Source organism: Ixodes scapularis, unplaced genomic scaffold (genome assembly GCF_016920785.2).
Source record: "Ixodes scapularis isolate PalLabHiFi unplaced genomic scaffold, ASM1692078v2 ptg000312l_1___fragment_3__unscaffolded, whole genome shotgun sequence".
Taxonomy (NCBI): Eukaryota; Metazoa; Arthropoda; class Arachnida; order Ixodida; family Ixodidae; genus Ixodes; species Ixodes scapularis.
In genome coordinates this window covers 496,363-515,345 of record NW_024609958.1, presented here as the reverse complement: position 1 = coordinate 515,345, position 18,983 = coordinate 496,363, and the positions used below count along the sequence as shown (strand labels likewise).

The 18,983-nt window shown below is 44.8% G+C and overlaps 1 protein-coding gene and 1 long non-coding RNA gene across 2 annotated transcripts in view; one reads left to right on the top strand and one right to left on the bottom strand.

Moving 5' to 3' along the window:
• LOC120850892 overlaps nt 1-11,457 on the bottom strand; it is a 49,299-nt gene extending 37,842 nt beyond the window's left edge. Inside the window, exons 1-2 of the mRNA XM_040223581.1 lie at nt 11,388-11,457; nt 5,643-5,734 (exon numbers count right to left, since the gene is read on the bottom strand). Of these exons, the coding sequence (XP_040079515.1) occupies nt 5,643-5,734; nt 11,388-11,457 (162 nt within the window). The remainder of the gene's footprint in view (nt 1-5,642; nt 5,735-11,387) is intronic.
• LOC121834047 lies at nt 4,843-5,204 on the top strand. Its single transcript, XR_006077031.1, has 3 exons — nt 4,843-4,868; nt 4,990-5,046; nt 5,182-5,204. It is a non-coding gene; the product is annotated as an uncharacterized LOC121834047 (long non-coding RNA).
• Nucleotides 11,458-18,983: the final 7,526 nt, after the last annotated feature.

Here is an 18,983-nt window from a genome sequence, read left to right as displayed (position 1 = left end):
CCACTCCCCTCCGACACCTTGAGCCTGCCGCGCTGCATCTTTCCTCATGGGCTTCACAATTGCCATCAGAACCATCGCCACTAACAAGAGTCCTTTGAAGTTCGCCCAGGCTCCCAGCTACCGGCGGCGCACGAGCAGATAATTTGAATGTTAAGATGTAAACTCACGTAGGGCTCTTGATTTCCAATACACGCCAATTGCTTCCTTCTACACTCTCAGAAAAAAAGGGTGTATGTGGGTGTATCGCGCACCCTTACACCCCCCTTCGACTGGAGACACCCGGCGAGCGTAATCGCACTCCCATCATGCGAATCCTCCTCTCCCAAAGGAAACGGCGGGCGAGGCGAGGGTGTTGCCAGGTGCACCATTACACCCCCCCCCCTTTCCTTTTTCAAAAAGGGGAGAGGGAGTGCTATCAGGAGAGCGCAAGAAAACAAACAAAATGCGCGCGGTAATAGAGTAGAGCGCGCGTCCTGACTAGCAGTCACTGGTTACACGTCATCCGACTGACAACCTATCGCGATAGCGATCGCGTTTCGCGCGTTATCTGGCCTTCGTGTTGCTAGGAGACTTGACCTCCTCACCTCCTGCATTCCATCTCGGCGTGCTTCGGCTGGTGGGGGACATCGCCTTTGTTCATTCGCGCTATTTTGAATTGCGTGTTTTTTTAGAAGGTGGTTGGACAAAGCGGATCGTGTTCACGAAGCGATGCTTGGCACGTAGCTGCAGTCACAAACCAAGATGTGCCCGCCCGAAAAAAGTAAGTCTGCCGTTTACATGCACTCGTTGGATGCTGCGTTTTGCGAGGCATGGGGCCTGCTAGCTGGGGACGTGCTTTCCTTTTTCTCCTGTTTATGTCAGAGTTTCCTCGCTTTTGTATTTGTGGCATGTGTGCGTGGTGGCGGTGCCCGGTTCTCTGAGTGCACAAACGAGCACGACATCGCAGCTTCGAGACATTATTCTTGCGTGAATAGCTGGCATCATTCAGAGCAACGGGTCTCTATCGTTTCGCCAAAAAACACGTTTTGTGGACAGATGTTTCATGGACTCTCGTACGTCGACACTACCGTTCCATCGACAGTCGTTACGCGGATTTAGCGTTGAAGGGACATTTCGTCGCGGGTGTATCCTACACGTACTATCCGCTTCGTGGCAACAGTGTGAGGCGGCTCCTTACAGAAAAAAAGGTAGTTTGTGCTGTCGATGAAGCATTGTGGCGATGAATCATCACGTATCTATAAAACGATCTGTCGGTGAAACGTAGTTCGATTGCAGAGCAACATGCTTGCGCTTGTTACCGGCTTCGCTCGCACGTATGGTTATTAGGGCTGGGCATTTGATCGATTAACCTACCGATTAATCGATTAATGCTTTAATCGCAATTAATTTTTTTCACCGGTTAATCGGTAATATTTTAACGAGTCAAAATAAAGTAAAAAGTAAACGCTTTCACCACGCAGACGTGGACGAGAACACCTCTATGAAGGGGCAACTTAAGGTCAGATTTTAGCCTAAAGTAAACTGTAGGGGGAAGATTTGTAACTCCTGACAAGGTGCAGAAGGTTACACGTCTCCCGGCCGCTTCAATAGCGTTTGAGTGTCCGTTTAGCGCAGCAGAGAGGGACTATAGTGTGAACAATCAAAGGGGGTCGCTCTTGCCGGATAATATCAACGAACCTTTCACCTCATGCAGCTGAAGTAATAATGTGTGAGTGCCTCCGAGCTGTTCTTAACTACACATCAAGGTTGATTCGTAATAAAACTTGTGTATTAGGCCCTTCACCTTATGTTCAGCAAAGGTAAAAACATAAAACACATATTAATTTTTGATTTTTTAAAAAAATATTATGCATGGAAATAAACGAGACCAATTAATCGATTAAAGGGTGGCGATTAATCGGGTTAAAGCTTTTAATCGACGCCCAGCCCTACATTTGGTTATGCAATGCGATTTTCAGTGGGGATGATGGAACTAAGGTGGCGCTTCGGGACAAGGCACTTAAGAGTTCTTTTATAGGTTCCCTACGGAGTCAGAGTAGCGCGTTCATCTTCGTCGCGCCGTCTTTTCTGCACGGCATGTTGATCCAGCTCCTCACGCGCGACTTTTGGACCTCTTGGCGAATATGTGCTGCCACCTCGACACGATGCTAAGTGTCGAGAAGACAACGCGCGCGCAAGGCCTCTCCCAAACGTTCCACACCCAAAACGTCAGCTACATCCTGTTCAACCATTGAGGCGCTGTGACCTAGATACTGCTCCCCCAAACTCGCCTTTGTCCCCATCGTCCTTAATCTTCCGCCCCCGAGGTCGACACAACGAAACCATATTCCCTCCCTGCTCGGCCAGAAGGAAGAGAGAGAGGGTACTGGATCCATTGACTCTCGAACCGACGAGGCGCGCGGCGCGCTCAAAGGCAGGGGTGCGTACGGCGGGGCGCGTGCAACGTTACTTTCTTGCACGGTCCGTGGTCGGATCTCGGCAAATAGCGGCGCGGCGGCACGTAGAAAATAGACGCGCAACTCTGGCTCCCGTAGGGAGCCTATACAGGAACTGGTACTCTAGTGCAGCATTGAGATTATAGGCTCCAGCCAGAGTTGCGCGTCTGGTTTCCCCGTGCCGCCGCGCCGCTATTTGCCGATATCCGATCACGTGAGGAGCAGACTCCAAATGCTGTGCAAGAAAGCCACCGGTACGGCGGCTTCGCCGACGGTGCAAGCGCCTCGGTGTGCATACCCCCGCTTTTGCCTTCTCCTATCCTGTTTTCCAAGAAATGAGGAGGTAGAGCGCGGCGGCCGCTATTCCCCGAATTCAGTCACGTGAGGAGCAGACTTGAAGTGCAGGAAAGCCGGAGCTACTGAGATGAACGCGCAACTCCTGACTCCCGTAGGCTGCCTCTGCAGGAACTCTAGGGCAGCATAGAGTTCCTGCGTAGGCCCCCTACGGTAGCCAGAGCAGGGTTGCCAGGTATTTGCAGATTAACCCGTCAAAATTTCCTGATATTGTGCCCAAGAATTGCCAAATGTCGGGCTATAGCAATAGCCCAACACATAAAATTTCATACAAGGTATTTACATCTCTTTGGAACACGGGTAACATGAAACATGACATAAGACAATTATTTACAGAAGAAGGCAATAAGAGGATAAAGCGTCCCCATGTATATTTTAGTGCAGCGAAAGAAGGGGATTCTCAAACATCTGTTAAGCTGCCCCCACTCCTCTTCCTTTCTCCTTCTGGAAACACGTGCCTCCACCCCTCCCTGCGGTATTAAATCGTGCCAAAAAACTTCAGAAAAAAGATATTGCACTTCCGCAACCAACACCAATGAGGGTCCACATATAACATATTGTATTTTCACGCTTGTGATTTGAATATTTTCCTTTCCTAACCTCTTGAGTTAATTGTTTTTCTCTACCCGGCGCAGAAATATCATGTTTAAGGCTTTGAAAATTGTTGAATATCGGGTATGAAATAGCTTAATAGCCAACCACCAGATTTTCCCGCCTATTACAAAACTGAGTAGCCCAATTGGGCTGTTTGTAGCCCAACCTGCCAAACCTGAGCCAGAGCTGCGCGTTCACCCCGGAGCACTGGCTTTCCTGTAAGGGACGAAATTCTGCTCCTCATCTCACTGGATTGGGCGAATAGCAACGTGCTCCTTCTCCTTTCCTGGAAAACAGGAAAGGAGGAGGAGACAAAAGCAGGGGAACGTACGCTGAGGAGATTGCAACGTCGGCGAAACGGCCGTATCGGCTGCTTTCCTGCACAGTATTTGGATTTTGCTCCTCACATGATCGGATCTAGGTGAATAGCGGCGTGTCAGCGTGTGGATAACAGACGCGCAACTCTGACTCCCGTAGAGAGCCTATGCAGGAACTCTAGGCCAGCATTCACCAGCTTCGGTGTGTGTGGTGCTCAGTTTGGCGTTACTTTGAGAGCTCTATTCGGAAACATATGCAGTGGCTGTACTCGCGGATGCTAACTTTTGCGAAGCTCGAGTTTGGCTAACTTTGAATTGTCATGTTGGTACCCTACTTGTCAGTCCCTTTATTGGGCAAAATTTGTAAAATTAGACTACACGTTTTATTGCATTTTTCATTTGTGAAGCATACACTTTGTCACACTACAGCAACAATTAGGTGTCGAAGTGTTGATGGTTCAAGAACGCGAGTGTCTCCTTGTGCTTGTAGTATGCAAGTCATCTCACGCACCTGTGAAGTGTGAGATAACATAAGATGCTTGGTTAGATCGCGTGTACTAATGACTCGAATCTCTAACGCACAGGAGTGAAGCTCTGCTGCTAGCACAGATGTCGCCATAGTCCCGAGGCACCGTCAGGCAAGGTAAGCAATCAACTAGCCTGCTGATTTTTGTTTTCTTGTCAGATTGTCAAGCATATAATGTGAAATTAGGCTAAGTGCTTGCTTAGATCACGTGTACTAATGACTTTCATCTCTACTGCACAGGCGAGAGGCTCTCCTTGTAGCACAGTCGCTACCATAGTCCCGATGCCCTTTCTAGGTAGGTAAGCAACCTATTATCCTGCACTGTTTTTTTTTTTAGTTTGTAATGCATGTATTTTGAAATTGGGCTTGGTGCCTAGCTAGGTCACGTTTACTAATGACTATTTGCACCTAGCAGTGATGCCATCATTGTCCCGAGGCACGTTCTGGCAAGGTAAGCAATTCACTACCCTGCGGACCCTACTTTCTTTTTTTCTCTTCTTTACTGGTCAGGCTGCTAAGTAAAATTGTGTGACTAGGCTAGGTGCTTGTCTAGATCACATATGCTAATGAGTAATGTAATGCACAGGCGAGAGGCTTTGCTTGTAGCACAGACGCTATAGTCCCGAGGCTCTGTCTGGCAAGGTAAGCAATCAACTATGCTGCAGACTGTTTTTCTTTTTCTCAGGTTGTTAGCGTATCTTGTGAAACTAGGCTTGGTGCTTGGATAGATCATGTTTGCTAATGCCTATTCTCTGATGCACAGACCAGAAGCTCTGCACCTAGCAGATGCCGCCATAGTCCCGAGGCACCGTCTGGCAAGGTGAGCAATTGACTATCCGGTGGACCCTGTTTTCTTTTTTTCTTTACTTGTCAGACTGCTAGGCTTATATTGTGTGATTAGGCTTGGTACTTTGTTAGATTACATGTACTGATGACTCAAATCTCTGATGCACAGGCTGCCCTCAACGCAAAACAGGTTTAATTTTGGCAAACGCCTTTCGTCAAGCGTGGTACGCAGTCTTTACCATTTTGTAACTATTTGATTCAATGGGGGCAACATGTTTTCTTTAGCGACATTAATGATAAATAAAGAGTTTGAAGTAAGAAGGACAGCATATAAAATGGCACAAAAGGAGCAAAGCATAGATACCATTCACATGGGCGTACCAACCGGGGGGGGGGGGGGGGGAGGGGGGGGGCGGGGCAAGGGTGGCGGAAAGGATCTGCGGTCCAACACAGATCCTTTGTTTCTACGTAATACCCCCCCCCCCTCAAAAAAATAAAAAAAAAATAAAGGGGAAACTTACAACAATTATATATATATATTTTTTTTTGTAAAAGTAAGGAAGTCATTTTGGATTATTAAAAAAAAATCTACTTTGTATTTAATTATTTTCTATGCCTTTAACGACTCACAGTTCCTAGCGCAGAGCACTCACGGTCTCCGCCTTCTTGAATATAGAACCCGCATGCGTCGGACACTTCGGTGATATAAGAGGAGGATTCCCCTGAAATAAAAGATTGTGAATGAAGGTACTAGAGCAAAGGATCATGTCTACAGCTTCCTTTAAGCTAAAAACGCAAACAATTTAATTAAACTTTTTAAAACTTAATGTTCCTTTCAGCTTCGCAGTTCACATCCCAGGTACAAGAGGCTCGTCATATTATCGGGCGTATGTTTGATTGAATACACTAACAAAACCATTGCATTATTTTTTTATTAGAAGTGTATAGACATTGATTAGTTAAAACCGTTGTTGTGCTTTGATCACCAATATTACTGATACTATTTTATATTAAAGATGCCCTCGCTAGTGCGTGCACTTCGTAGTTGTTTCTAAAAGCTCATACGCGTTGTTAAAAGGTAACTCCGGGATATTTAATGGATTTTAGGGTTACGACGATTTTTAGTGACGAAGTGTACGTGCATTCTAAAATGTCTGTTTTTTATGCCTTGTGTAGGTGTAGTTCTCTAGATATTCGATCTAAATATCTTGTTTCGGGGGTTTACGGCGAAACCAGTACTGCCGGCTTGAGCATGATGGCAACATATGTGATCAGCTGTGTCGTGTGGCGCAAAGTTCGTAACGAGGTAGCGTAAGATGTACAACTAGCCTAGTAGTCGCAAGAGCAGTTCCAATCATGCAGGTAAGACCTGCAACTCTTTTACAGCTTTGCTTTGTCGATATAAAACATCTGTAGCAAATATTAATACATATTCATAAAGTTGCCGGCCGAAAAGCAAGTTTACAACGATCAACGTACTGTAGTTCTAAGAACTATAATTTTGGTGGTGTGGAATGCTCGTTGCAGGAGCGTTTTGGAAGCTCATGGTAAGCTGGCGCTGAGCAGAAACGGACGAAACTATGGCCGCCAGTGAAAGCCACCTTCGGTACAGCCTTCGGCACCACGACGCGCTTTAGCTAGCAGTAAGTCAATAACCTTTGTGAGCGATTGCCCGAGGAGTACTTAAAAACTACGAACGCTAAAACACAAGGTAAGAAGCAGAAATAGAAACGCTGGGACGTCTCAAAACCCAGCAGAAACCACGGCGAAAGATGTGCCAGTACGCACAAAAAGTGAACTGAGCGAAAGTGGCGAAGCGGGCGAGTTGGTTTATGACCTATCAAATTAAAAACGCTAACAATATAAGGACACAAGAGGAAGGCGAGCAGGATGAGCGCTTAATCTCAACTGAACATTTATTTTAAAAACGTGATGATTCTTTGCCCGCAGAATACTGCGCTTATTGTTAACGCGTGTATTGTTAAAGGGACCATGAAATGATTTTAAAATCGAGTTTCATCCACCGCACGTCGTAAAAGGTGTGAAAAGAAACACAAAAACACAAAAATAGGGAGCCCAAAAAAATTATTTGCTATAGAACTTTTAAAAGAAAAGTGGACTCTTTTGCGCCTTCCTTCCTTCGCCTGTTCACTACGATGCATACGCAGAATCGGTGCACGTCAGCCGAATCCACATCGCCTATTGGGTAAGAGCCTACCTCACCAGCACCGCGATCGTAAACAATAAATAGCCGGCGAATGTTTCCTAAAAGTTTTGTTAAATAATATTCAGATCCACATTTTGTAGCATAATTAGAGATGTGTGGCGAAAATTGCCAAATTTGATAATGCTGAGAGCCAGCGCCATCTATCGTGTGGTAAACGAAGCAACTACTGCGCGTGCGCAGTAGGGCAGGGCCGCCAGTTACTTGGGTGACGGCGACCGACGAACATTTATTTTCTTTGTTTTCCTCCCTCTCAAAACTCTGACTGACTGAACGTTTATTTTTCTACGTGTTCTTCCCGCGCGTGCCGACTTCAAGCAGCAAGAAAACAGTACTTAAAACAGACCACGACGAACAAGAACGCTGGATTCACCGACTCCGACGAAGCGTATAGGCCTAGCAGGCATTCCGACTCGGCGCTGCGTTGCTTCGTCGCAAGACCGTCTGCCTACGACCGGCTGGCGTGCTAAATGGAATATGCCCGCGCGACCCTTGTGGACCCTTCCCGTATTATAGTTTGATCACTGACCTCAATTCTAGATTAAGAGGTGAGGAGGTCAATCTCTTCCCCTTGTTTTCCGAGGCAGTGTTGACGAACACTCGTCGAAAAGGGACTCTCGTCGATTCTATCTTCTTGTTTTGTGTGATATAGAGCTGAAATAAACGCCGTATGGATTGCCTTCGTAACACGGTATGTACACTTTGTTATTGGTATGCCATTTTTATTCTGACAGACTGCACGTCACTGTCGACCCCGGTCCAACCTTTCTTTGCCGAGTGTCGCGTCAGTATCGAGTTGCAATCGTAAAAGAACGGTCCCAAAGCGCTTACCAACAGCGCGAATACAAGACTTCCATCAAGCGCGCGCGTCCGCTCCGAGTGTAAGCAGGTACATACTTACGTGGCTCTTGCTGACACTCGTAGTTCAAACGCATCTTTTTTAACGTCGGCTCGCTCCTGCATCTCCGAGGCCGCGAAAAACGCCATCTGCGTCGCTTTGCAAACGACTGACACGGGCCGGCCCTTCTGCCAACAATGACGGGGTGGTGACAAGACTCGCTGCACTTCCCAACAGGCATACCGGCGTATGGGTCTAGTCCCATGCTGTCGCTGTAGCGCAACATATCTCATTGAATTTCGCTCAGCTGCGATGCGGCGATGAGAGGCGCCGATTCAGGAAATACGTCGGTGACATCAGCGCAGTAAAACCTACCGGCGCACCCCAACTCGTTGCCGCTAACACTCCCATTCTCCTACTGCCGAGAGAACTTCCGGTTCCGGAAACGGTCTACGTCACGGCTTCTTTTGCGGTCAGTTGGAGAGAATGAAAAAGTCGATATTTCAATAATTTTTTGTGTAAAAGTTAATAAACCGAGACGAAAACGGATGCCTGTTCGACATTCAGTGAACATTGACGGTTTAATGTAAAAGTTATCTGGAAAAAGTAAAAAGGTCATTTCATGGTCCCTTTAACGCGTGTCTCCTCTCCTCTCTTTCTTTCCTCCTACTTTCATTTCTCCACCCCCTTCCCCAACTCTGAATAGCCAACCAAGGCAGACCGCGTTGTTTACTCTGTTTTCTCCTCCTGCTTTCACCTTGTTCTTCATTTTGTTTACGACGGCATGCGGAGACTATTGCACCGGTAGTGGAAGTGCATCGCCGTAGATGCGGGACTCAACTGAAATGTTATGTGTTTCTAGAAAAAGGATTTTCTAATGTTTAATTTAAATGTAATATATCAGATTCATCACTGAATAAAAAAATTTACAGCCTAGGAGGCAAAACTTGTGATCACTTTTCGTATATCTTTCGGATTATTTTAAGTAAAATAGCAATTATCACCAGAGTGCCTCGACTGACCCCAGTGCGCGTAAAAAAAAAGGTTTACTCTATTCTTTTATTATTTGCCTCCACGTTAACTATGATATGTAACACGACATTTTGAAGGGAATATAAACGTTCTTGTCAAGAATTCTTATTAACACAAAATAACATTCACTTTAGGTGATCAAAACAAATACTTTAAACAGAAGATTTCCAAATTGGTACAGCTGTATAAAATATCTGATGATGTCGATAAGTGTCATCGCTTCTTTCTGAAGTATCTAGGAATATGAACTAGCAAGGACACACAAAAATTAGATTATTAGAGTTTTGCCTATCCGCTGATTACCCGCGAATCGTCCGTAGGAATCTGCAGTCAACTGGTGGATGCGGACAATTGAATCAGATTTGTCGGATTACGGATAGGATACACGTGCCAAAGGCTGCGGATGCTCATCGGATGGGGATATCCGCTAATCCGTATCAACATTTTAGCCAAGGCAGCCCATAATTGCTGTGCGATCGCAAAATGTAGAGTGAATGAGTGAGTGATAGTATGATGGGCATTCTCCAGTGTTGTGCAGGAGCAAATTGATATATTAGAAAAAAAGATACTAATCGGAGGGAAATTGTGTTTTACGCCAAGACCTGGCCTCACCTAATTTGGCTTTAGACCGTTCCATCTTGACAAAAGGGTCTTCCCTAAAAAAAGTACGAATGCAGGGACATCAATCGTCCTGACAAAGCATGTTCTCGTTTTGAGAGGGAATGAGGGGAAAATATTCTGGGGGCAAAGAGAACCACAAACGTACAAGCCACAAGGAAGTAGAAGCAGCCTCCTTCCGTTTGGATTTCTTGATCTCATGATGTAAACCCAACGTGCAAATTAAGGGTCAGATGTGGTTTCAAATTTTGAGGATACGGTTCTGAAGCGGCTACAAAAACTGCGGATGCAGATTGGATCCGGATGATCAGACTGTTATGCGTGCGAAGATCTATAGAATATAAAATACCCAAGCTTCTAAAGAACCAACCTGGTATTATTTCCATTATAGGGATAAGTATGTCTGTGCAAGCACTAAAGAGACACATAATTTGATTATGTTTGGGCGTTTTAGAAGTGACTAATTAATTTCTTTTATTCTTCTTTTTTTTTTTGTGGGGTGCCACTCCTATGAAGCTTTCTTTGTGAGCTGAGCAAGAAGTAATTGCTTCTCTTTGTTTCATGAGCGAATGGTTGACTTTGGGCGTTATTTTTTCGTGCTCGTTGTCCCGTGATTCCACTTTCTCTGCCGTATATTACCGGTTGAAAGGGATGAATGTGTGTTGTTTTGTCGCTTCGGGTGACTCTGGTTTTCATTTCTTTGATTTTCGTCCTTTTATTAATCGTTCGTTTATTGTGGATCTGCATTTATGATGTTTTGCTTGTCCAAATCATCTGAGTTTCCTCTCTCTGTTGAACGTTCCTTTTGTCTAAGCTTGATGAACAGTGTTACCACGAAGGGGGTGGAGCAGGGGCGGTTGTCGCCTCGTCAGGAATGCCGTTGCTTATTGTGACGGCCCCCAGACTGCCGCGCTACTTGCCGGTTGTCTGAATAAAACTTCGATTCTGTTTATTATTTGCGACACCAGCCATGATCAGTATTCTTTAAAATTACTTTGTTCATTGTTTGGTCCAGATTCCTATACAGCAATACACTGGAGAGTCGGAACCCCCTTTCTGCGGCTTCAAGCTAATGCACTTTCTCGAACTAATAAATTAGACGAAGGATAAACACTTTAACAGTGTAGCCTGCGTGAGACTGTTGAATGTTATTGCTACACTGAGGTATTTTATATTATTACAATATTAACGATATTTGACAACCTAGCCAGACGCGTGACGTTCTAAAGCCTTGCTCGAAAAGACTGACGTGGTTAAAAAAAAGCGGTGGCCTCACTCAAAAAGGTTTTGAAAAATTGTATAGGAATAAAATGGACAAAATGCATCTCGAGAAAATACAAATGAAAATATATTTCACAATATAAACACCAACACACGAAAAAATAAAATAACGGATAAGACGACCCAAATTCTTCTCTAGGCTGTTAGTTTTTCCTTGGTGTCTTTGAGTTAGGTTATGGTGTTTCTTAAACAACTAGCCTGCATAGTTCGACGTGAGCGCGTTGGCGAAGTTCAATAAAAAATAAAAAAAAAGAAAGAAAAAACATAGGTGTTGTTCTGTCCGTCCCTATGTTTATTCTTTCTGATTTTATTTAGCCTGCCTACTTTTGTTTTTTTTGTATTTGTTCGATTTATATATACATATATTTAAAATGAAACTTACCGCTTAGAAAAGACGGTAGAATAAGCACAACGGCGAGAACTACAAGCTGCATTTTGCTCAATGGCAACATCCCACTGAAAGAGTAAAGATAATATATATATAGCCTCTAAACTCAAAACCTTTTTTGCAAAGCGCTTAAGGTTGCTAAAGTAGTGCGTCGTATTACAAACGTATACATAATTTACTGAAAGCACGTGCATGCGTATACTTAATCTGGCAAAAATGCCCAAGTCAGAGGTACTCGCAAAAACATTGCTAATAGATAAAATTAAGTACCGTTGCAAAACGAATAAAACTCATTTGGGCAATTAAATCACTTGTAGAGTGCAGGGTACCACGAAAGTCAGGCGATACAAGATTTCTATTGTGACACGGTATTCCCGAGTAAAAAAACAGTTGTCGAGTTCAGGGTAGAGCGAAAGCCACGTGATACAAGATTTCTATTGTGACACGGTATTCCCGGTGAACAAACACTTGTAGAGTGCAGGGTAGAGCGAAAGTCACGTGATACAAGATTTCTATTGTGACACGGTATTCCAGGGCGAACAAACACTTGTAGAGTGCAGGGTAGAGCGAAAGTCACGTGATACAAGATTTCTATTGTGACACGGTATTCCCGGGTGAACAAACACTTGTAGAGTGCAGGGTACAGCGAAAGTCAGGTGATACAAGATTTCCATTGTGACACGGTATTCCCGGGTGAACAAACACTTGTAGAGTTCAGGGTAGAGCGAAAGTCACGTGATACAAGAGTTCTATTGTGACACGGTATTCCCGGGTGAAAAAAACACTTGTAGAGTTCAGGGTAGAGCGAAAGTCACGTAATACAAGATTTCTATTGTGACACGGTATTCCAGGGTGAACAAACACTTGTAGAGTGCAGGGTAGAGCGAAAGTCACGTGATACAAGATTTCTATCGTGACACGGTATTCCCGGGTGAACAAACACTTGTAGAGTGCAGGGTACAGCGAAACTCATGTGATACAAGATTTCCATTGTGACACGGTATTCCCGGGTGAACAAACACTTGTAGAGTTCAGGGTAGAGCGAAAGTCACGTGATACAAGAGTTCTATTGTGACACGGTATTCCCGGGTGAAAAAAACACTTGTAGAGTTCAGGGTAGAGCGAAAGTCACGTGACACAAGATTTCTATTATGACGCGGTATTCTCGGGTAAACAAACACTTGTAGAGTGCAGGGTAGGGCGAAAGTCACGTGATACAAGATTTCTATTGTGACACGGTATTCCCAGGTGAACAAACACTTGTAGAGTGCAGGGTATAGCGAAAGTCAGGTGATACAAGATTTCCATTGTGACACGGTATTCCCGGGTGAACAAACATTTGTATAGTTCCGGGTAGAGCGAAAATCACGTGGTACAAGAGTTCTATTGTGACACGGTATTTCCGGGTGAACACACGCTTGTAGAGTGCAGGGTAGAGCGAAAGTCACGTGACACAAGATTTTTATTGTGACGTGGTATTCTCGGGTAAACAAACACTTGTAGAGTGCAGGGTAGAGCGAAAGTCACGTGATACAAGATTTCTATTGTGACACGGTATTCCCAGGCGAACAAACACTTGTAGAGTGCAGGGTAGAGTGAAAGTCACGTGATACAAGATTTCTATTGTGACACAGTATTCCCGGGTGAACAAACACTTCTAGGGTTCAGGGTAGAGCAAAAGTCACGTGATACAAGATTTATATTGTGACACGGTATTCCCGGGTGAACAAACACGTGTAGAGTGCAGGGTAGAGCAAAAGTCACGTGATACAAGGTTTCTATTGTGACACGGTATTCCTGGGTGAACAAACACTTCTAGAGTTCAAGGTAGAGCGAAAGTCACGTGATACAAGATTTCTATTGTGACACGGTATTCCCGGGTGAAAAACACTTGTCGAGTTCAGGGTAGAGCGACAGTCACGTGATACAAGATTTCTATTGTGACACGGTATTCCAGGGCGAACAAACACTTGTAGAGTGCAGGGTAGAGCGAAAGTCACGTGATACAAGATTTCTATTGTGACACGGTATTCCCGGGTGAACAAACACTTGTAGAGTGCAGGGTAGAGCGAAAGTCAGGTGATACAAGATTTCCATTATGACACGGTATTCCCGGGTGAACAAACACTTGTAGAGTTCAGGGTAGAGCGAAAGTCACGTGATACAAGAGTTCTATTGTGACACGGTATTCCCGGGTGAAAAAACACTTGTAGAGTTCAGGGTAGAGCGAAAGTTACGTGATACAAGATTTCTATTGTCACACGGTATTCCCGGGTGAACAAACCCTTGCAAAGTGCAGGGTAGAGCGAAAGTCACGTGATACAAGAGTTCTATTGTGACACGGTAGTCCCGGGAGAGAAACGCTTGTAGAGTTAAGGGTAGAGCGAAAGTCACGTGATACAAGATTTATATTGTGACACGGTATTCCCGGGTGAACAAACACGTGTAGAGTGCAGGGTAGAGCGAAAGTCACGTGATACAAGATTTCTATTGTGACACGGTATTCCCGGGTGAACAAACACTTGTAGAGTTCAGGGTAGAGCGAAAGTCACGTGATACAAGAGTTCTATTGTGACACGGTAGTCCCGGGAGGAGAAACGCTTGTAGAGTTAAGGGTAGAGCGAAAGTTACGTGATACAAGATTTCTATTGTCACACGGTATTCCCGGGTGAACAAACACTTGCAAAGTGCAGGGTAGAGCGAAAGTCACGTGATACAAGAGTTCTATTGTGACACGGTAGTCCCGGGAGGAGAAACGCTTGTAGAGTTAAGGGTAGAGCGAAAGTCACGTGATACAAGATTTATATTGTGACACGGTATTCCCGGGTGAACAAACACTTGTAGAGTGCAGGGTAGAGCGAAAGTCACGTGATACAAGATTTCTATTGTGACACGGTATTCCCAGGTGAACAAACACTTGTAGAGTGCAGGGTAGAGTGAAAGCCACGTGATACAACAGTTCTATTGTGACACGGTATTCCCGGGTGAAAAAACACTTGTAGAGTTCAGGGTAGAGCGAAAGTTACGTGATACAAGATTTCTATTGTCACACTGTATTCCCGGGTGAACAAACACTTGCAAAGTGCAGGGTAGAGCGAAAGTCACGTGATACAAGAGTTATATTGTGACACCGTATTTCCGGGTGAACAAACGCTTGTAGAGTGCAGGGTAGAGCGAAAGTCACGTGACACAAGATTTTTATTGTGACGTGGTATTCTCGGGTAAACAAACACTTGTAGAGTGCAGGGTAGAGCGAAAGTCACGTGATACAAGATTTCTATTGTGACACGGTATTCCCGGGTGAACAAACACTTGTAGAGTGCAGGGTAGAGCGAAAGTCACGTGATACAACAGTTCTATTGTGACACGGTATTCCCGGGTGAAAAAACACTTGTAGAGTTCAGGGTAGAGCGAAAGTTACGTGATACAAGATTTCTATTGTCACACGGTATTCCCGGGTGAACAAACACTTGCAAAGTGCAGGGTAGAGCGAAAGTCACGTGATACAAGAGTTATATTGTGACACCGTATTTCCGGGTGAACAAACGCTTGTAGAGTGCAGGGTAGAGCGAAAGTCACGTGACACAAGATTTTTATTGTGACGTAGTATTCTCGGGTAAACAAACACTTGTAGAGTGCAGGGTAGAGCGAAAGTCACGTGATACAAGATTTCTATTGTGACACGGTATTTCCAGGTGAACAAACACTTGTAGAGTGCAGGGTAGAGTGAAAGTCACGTGATACAAGATTTCTATTGTGTCACAGTATTCCCGGGTGAACAAACACTTCTAGGGTTCAGGGTAGAGCAAAAGTCACGTGATACAAGATATATATTGTGACACGGTATTCCCGGGTGAACAAACACGTGTAGAGTGCAGGGTAGAGCAAAAGTCACGTGATACAAGGTTTCTATTGTGACACGGTATTCCTGGGTGAACAAACACTTCTAGAGTTCAAGGTAAAGCGAAAGTCACGTGATACAAGATTTCTATTGTGACACGGTATTCCCGGGTGAAAAACACTTGTCGAGTTCAGGGTAGAGCGACAGTCACGTGATACAAGATTTTTATTGTGACACGGTATTCCAGGGCGAACAAACACTTGTAGAGTGCAGGGTAGAGCGAAAGTCACGTGATACAAGATTTCTATTGTGACACGGTATTCCCGGGTGAACAAACACTTGTAGAGTGCAGGGTACAGCGAAAGTTAGGTGATACAAGATTTCCATTATGACACGGTATTCCCGGGTGAACAAACACTTGTAGAGTTCAGGGTAGAGCGAAAGTCACGTGATACAAGAGTTCTATTGTGACACGGTATTCCCGGGTGAAAAAACACTTGTAGAGTTCAGGGTAGAGCGAAAGTTACGTGATACAAGATTTCTATTGTCACACGGTATTCCCGGGTGAACAAACACTTGCAAAGTGCAGGGTAGAGCGAAAGTCACGTGATACAAGAGTTCTATTGTGACACGGTAGTCCCGGGAGGAGAAACGCTTGTAGAGTTAAGGGTAGAGCGAAAGTCACGTGATACAAGATTTATATTGTGACACGGTATTCCCGGGTGAACAAACACGTGTAGAGTGCAGGGTAGAGCGAAAGTCACGTGACACAAGATTTCTTTTGTGACACGGTATTCCCAGGTGAACAAACACTTGTAGAGGGAGTTCAGGGTAGAGCGAAAGTCACGTGATACAAGAGTCCTAATGTGACACGGTATTCCCGGGTGAAAAAACACTTGTAGAGTTCAGGGTAGAGCGAAAGTTACGTGATACAAGATTTATATTGTGACACGGTATTCCCGGGTGAACAAACACGTGTAGAGTGCAGGGTAGAGCGAAAGTCACGTGATACAAGAGTTCTATTGTGACACGGTATTCCCGGGTGAAATAAACACTTGTAGAGTTCAGGGTAGAGCGAAAGTCACGTTACACAAGATTTCTATTATGACGCGGTATTCTCGGGTAAACAAACACTTGTAGAGTGCAGGGTAGGGCGAAAGTCACGTGACACAAGATTTCAATTGTGACACGGTATTCCCAGGTGAACAAACACTTGTAGAGTGCAGGGTATAGCGAAAGTCAGGTGATACAAGATTTCCATTGTGACACGGTATTCCCGGGTGAACAAACATTTGTATAGTTCCGGGTAGAGCGAAAATCACGTGGTACAAGAGTTCTATTGTGACACGGTATTTCCGGGTGAACAAACGCTTGTAGAGTGCAGGGTAGAGCGAAAGTCACGTGACACAAGATTTTTATTGTGACGTGGTATTCTCGGGTAAACAAACACTTGTAGAGTGCAGGGTAGAGCGAAAGTCACGTGATATAAGATTTCTATTGTGACACGGTATTCCCAGGTGAACAAACACTTGTAGAGTGCAGGGTAGAGTGAAAGTCACGTGATACAAGATTTCTATTGTGACACAGTATTCCCGGGTGAACAAACACTTCTAGGGTTCAGGGTAGAGCAAAAGTCACGTGATACAAGATTTATATTGTGACACGGTATTCCCGGGTGAAAAAACACGTGTAGAGTGCAGGGTAGAGCAAAAGTCACGTGATACAAGGTTTCTATTGTGACACGGTATTCCTGGGTGAACAAACACTTCTAGAGTTCAAGGTAGAGCGAAAGTCACGTGATACAAGATTTCTATTGTGACACGGTATTCCCGGGTGAAAAACACTTGTCGAGTTCAGGGTAGAGCGACAGTCACGTGATACAAGATTTCTATTGTGACACGGTATTCCAGGGCGAACAAACACTTGTAGAGTGCAGGGTAGAGCGAAAGTCACGTGATACAAGATTTCTATTGTGACACGGTATTCCCGGGTGAACAAACACTTGTAGAGTGCAGGGTACAGCGAAAGTCAGGTGATACAAGATTTCCATTATGACACGGTATTCCCGGGTGAACAAACACTTGTAGAGTTCAGGGTAGAGCGAAAGTCACGTGATACAAGAGTTCTATTGTGACACGGTATTCCCGGGTGAAAAAAACACTTGTAGAGTTCAGGGTAGAGCGAAAGTTACGTGATACAAGATTTCTATTGTCACACGGTATTCCCGGGTGAACAAACACATGCAAAGTGCAGGGTAGAGCGAAAGTCACGTGATACAAGAGTTCTATTGTGACACGGTAGTACCGGGAGGAGAAACGCTTGTAGAGTTAAGGGTAGAGCGAAAGTCACGTGATACAAGATTTATATTGTGACACGGTATTCCCGGGTGAACAAACACGTGTAGAGTGCAGGGTAGAGCGAAAGTCATGTGATACAAGATTTCTATTGTGACACGGTATTCCCAGGTGAACAAACACTTGTAGAGTTCAGGGTAGAGCGAAAGTCACGTGATACAAGAGTTCTATTGTGACAAGGTATTCCCGGGTGAAAAAACACTTGTAGAGTTCAGGGTAGAGCGAAAGTTACGTGATACAAGATTTATATTGTGACACGGTATTCCCGGGTGAACAAACACGTGTAGAGTGCAGGGTAGAGCGAAAGTCATGTGATACAAGAGTTCTATTGTGACACGGTATTCCCGGGTGAACAAACACTTGTAGAGTTCAGGGTAGAGCGAAAGTCACGTGATACAAGAGTTCTATTGTGACAGGGTAGTCCCGGGAGGAGAAACGTTTGTAGAGTTAAGGGTAGAGCGAAAGTCACGTGATACAAGATTTATATTGTGACACGGTATTCCCGGGTGAACAAACACGTGTAGAGTGCAGGGTAGAGTGAAAGTCACGTGATACAAGATTTCTATTGTGACACGGTATTCCCGGGTGAACAAACACTTGTAGAGTTCAGGGTAGAGCGAAAGTCACGTGATACAAGAGTTCTATTGTGACACGGTAGTCTCGGGAGGAGAAACGCTTGTAGAGTTAAGGGTAGAGCGAAAGTTACGTGATACAAGATTTCTATTGTCACACGGTATTCCCGGGTGAACAAACACTTGCAAAGTGCAGGGTAGAGCGAAACTCACGTGATACAAGAGTTCTATTGTGACACGGTAGTCACGGGAGGAGAAACGCTTGTAGAGTTAAGGGTAGAGCGAAAGTCACGTGATACAAGATTTATATTGTGACACGGTATTCCCGGGTGAACAAACACTTGTAGAGTGCAGGGTGGAGCGAAAGTCACGTGATACAAGATTTCTATTGTGACACGGTATTCCCAGGTGAACAAACACTTGTAGAGTGCAGGGTAGAGTGAAAGTAACGTGATACAAGAGTTCTATTGTGACACGGTATTCCCGGGTGAAAAAACACTTGTAGAGTTCAGGGTAGAGCGGAAGTTACGTGATACAAGATTTCTATTGTCACACGGTATTCCCGGGTGAACAAACACTTGCAAAGTGCAGGGTAGAGCGAAAGTCACGTGGTACAATAGTTCTATTGTGACACGGTATTTCCGGGTGAACAAACGCTTGTAGAGTGCAGGGTAGAGCGAAAGTCACGTGACACAAGATTTTTATTGTGACGTGGTATTCTCGGGTAAACAAACACTTGTAGAGTGCAGGGTAGAGCGAAAGTCACGTGATACAAGATTTCTATTGTGACACGGTATTCCCAGGTGAACAAACACTTGTAGAG